A 1,832-nucleotide genomic window follows, 5' to 3' on the forward strand; every position below is an offset into this window, starting at 1 on the left:
AGAACCTTAACAGTTGTGTTGCCTTAACCAGTTTTGTTACCTTAGGCACATCAATATCTCTCATCTTGAATTTTCTCATGTGTGTAAACTTAATGGGACTTAACTTGAAAGGATTCTGTCAACTATAAGTTTTTTTTAAAATGTAAAGTATTATATGTGATGGTAGAGAAATAATGGAAACTTCATCTGTTGACTTTCTATTGTACTTTAAAGCAGAAATTTGCCATGGGTGACAAGGGCGGAGACAACCATTCAGAAGTGACTGACTTCATTCTTGTAGGCATCAGGGTTCGTCCAGAGCTCCACAGTCTCCTCTTTCTACTATTCCTGATTGTTTATGGGATGGTTCTTTTGGGGAACCTTAGCATGATTGGCATCATTGTGACTGATCCCCGGCTGAACACACCAATGTATTTCTTCCTAGGCAATCTCTCCATCATTGACCTCTCCTACTCCACTGTGATTGTACCCAAAGCCATGGTCAACATCCTGTCTCAGAAAAAGACCATATCTTTTGCAGGTTGTGTGGCTCAGCTATTTCTTTATGCACTCTTCATGGTCACAGAGGCTTTTGTCCTGGCAGCCATGGCCTATGATCGCTTCATTGCCATCTGCAACCCACTCCTCTATACTGTCCGCATGTCAAGAAGCCTCTGTATGCAGTTGGTGGCTGGTTCCTATCTCTGTGGCTGGGTCAGTTCCATCCTTCAAATCAGTGTAACCTTCTCAATGTCTTTCTGTGCTTCCCGAGTCATTGATCACTTCTACTGTGATTCCAACCCAATTGAGAAGATCTCCTGTTCCAATATCTTTATGAATAAGATGGTGTCATTTAGTCTGGCTGTGCTCATTATTTTGCCCACAATAGTTGTTATTGTGGTATCTTACATGTATATTGTGTCTGCAGTCTTAAAAATCCGCTCCAGTGAAGGGAGGAAGAAAGCCTTCTCCACTTGCAGCTCCCACCTGGGGGTTGTAAGTTTGCTCTATGGGACTGTCTCCTTTGTCTACCTCACACCTCCAAGTAACCCTGAACTTCGTAAAGTGGCTTCTGTATGTTATATTTTGTTCACACCTATGCTGAACCCTTTAATCTACTCTCTAAGAAATAAGGATGTTAAAGATGCCATGAAAAAAGTCCTATGGAAGAAAAAAGTTGTGCTTTAAATCTGCTTCCACCTGTTCTACTGTTTCTTGTACCAACTGATTTTGTATCCTTGATCTTCTAGACTGAGGCATTTTAAAGCTCAGGTTTACTTAAAAAATAAAAAAACCCACCCCCTCAAGGAAAAATGCACCTCAACTGTTTTATTCCACAGCATTAATAACATCCTGTAAAGAAAGCTCCAAATAACATATTTACTTTTTCTCAAGGCAATATTAAATCTGAAAATTCTGGACACCATGGAAATCTACTGCATTTCTATAAAGGGTTATGTATTTTTCACTCCGTAGGCAGTAATATGCAAATGGGGAAGTATAGAATTTTATAGTTTTGCTTCCCTGTGTGAGTAAGTAAAATAGAAATGCAGAAAATACCTGATATAATGATTAACTTAGAAACTGTGTGACCCAGTGGTTTATATGCAAATGGTAGTTAGTATAAATGTTAGTGTTATGCTTTGGTTTCCATGTCAGGCAAAAGATAAGAGAGCATGTGAATATAATGAGGAGGAAAGGGAAAGGTAGAATAACCAGTGATCTTTGTCGAATTAAAGTGGCCAAAGAAGAAACATGTGAAAATTGCATTATTTTATAAATTAAGACATTTTATTTGATTTTCTTTGAATGACACAGTCATCTCTACTTTGCTATTATACAATGAAAACATT

At 38.3% G+C, this 1,832-nt stretch overlaps 1 protein-coding gene across 1 annotated transcript; it reads left to right on the top strand.

Moving 5' to 3' along the window:
- The first annotated feature begins 225 nt into the window (after positions 1-225).
- Positions 226-1,167, top strand: LOC132020732 (olfactory receptor 9K2-like). Its single transcript, XM_059404885.1, has one exon. The coding sequence runs from the start codon at positions 226-228 to the stop codon at positions 1,165-1,167; it is 942 nt and encodes a 313-aa protein (XP_059260868.1).
- Positions 1,168-1,832: the final 665 nt, after the last annotated feature.

This window comes from Mustela nigripes, chromosome 6, assembly GCF_022355385.1.
Source record: "Mustela nigripes isolate SB6536 chromosome 6, MUSNIG.SB6536, whole genome shotgun sequence".
Lineage (NCBI taxonomy): Eukaryota > Metazoa > Chordata > Mammalia > Carnivora > Mustelidae > Mustela > Mustela nigripes.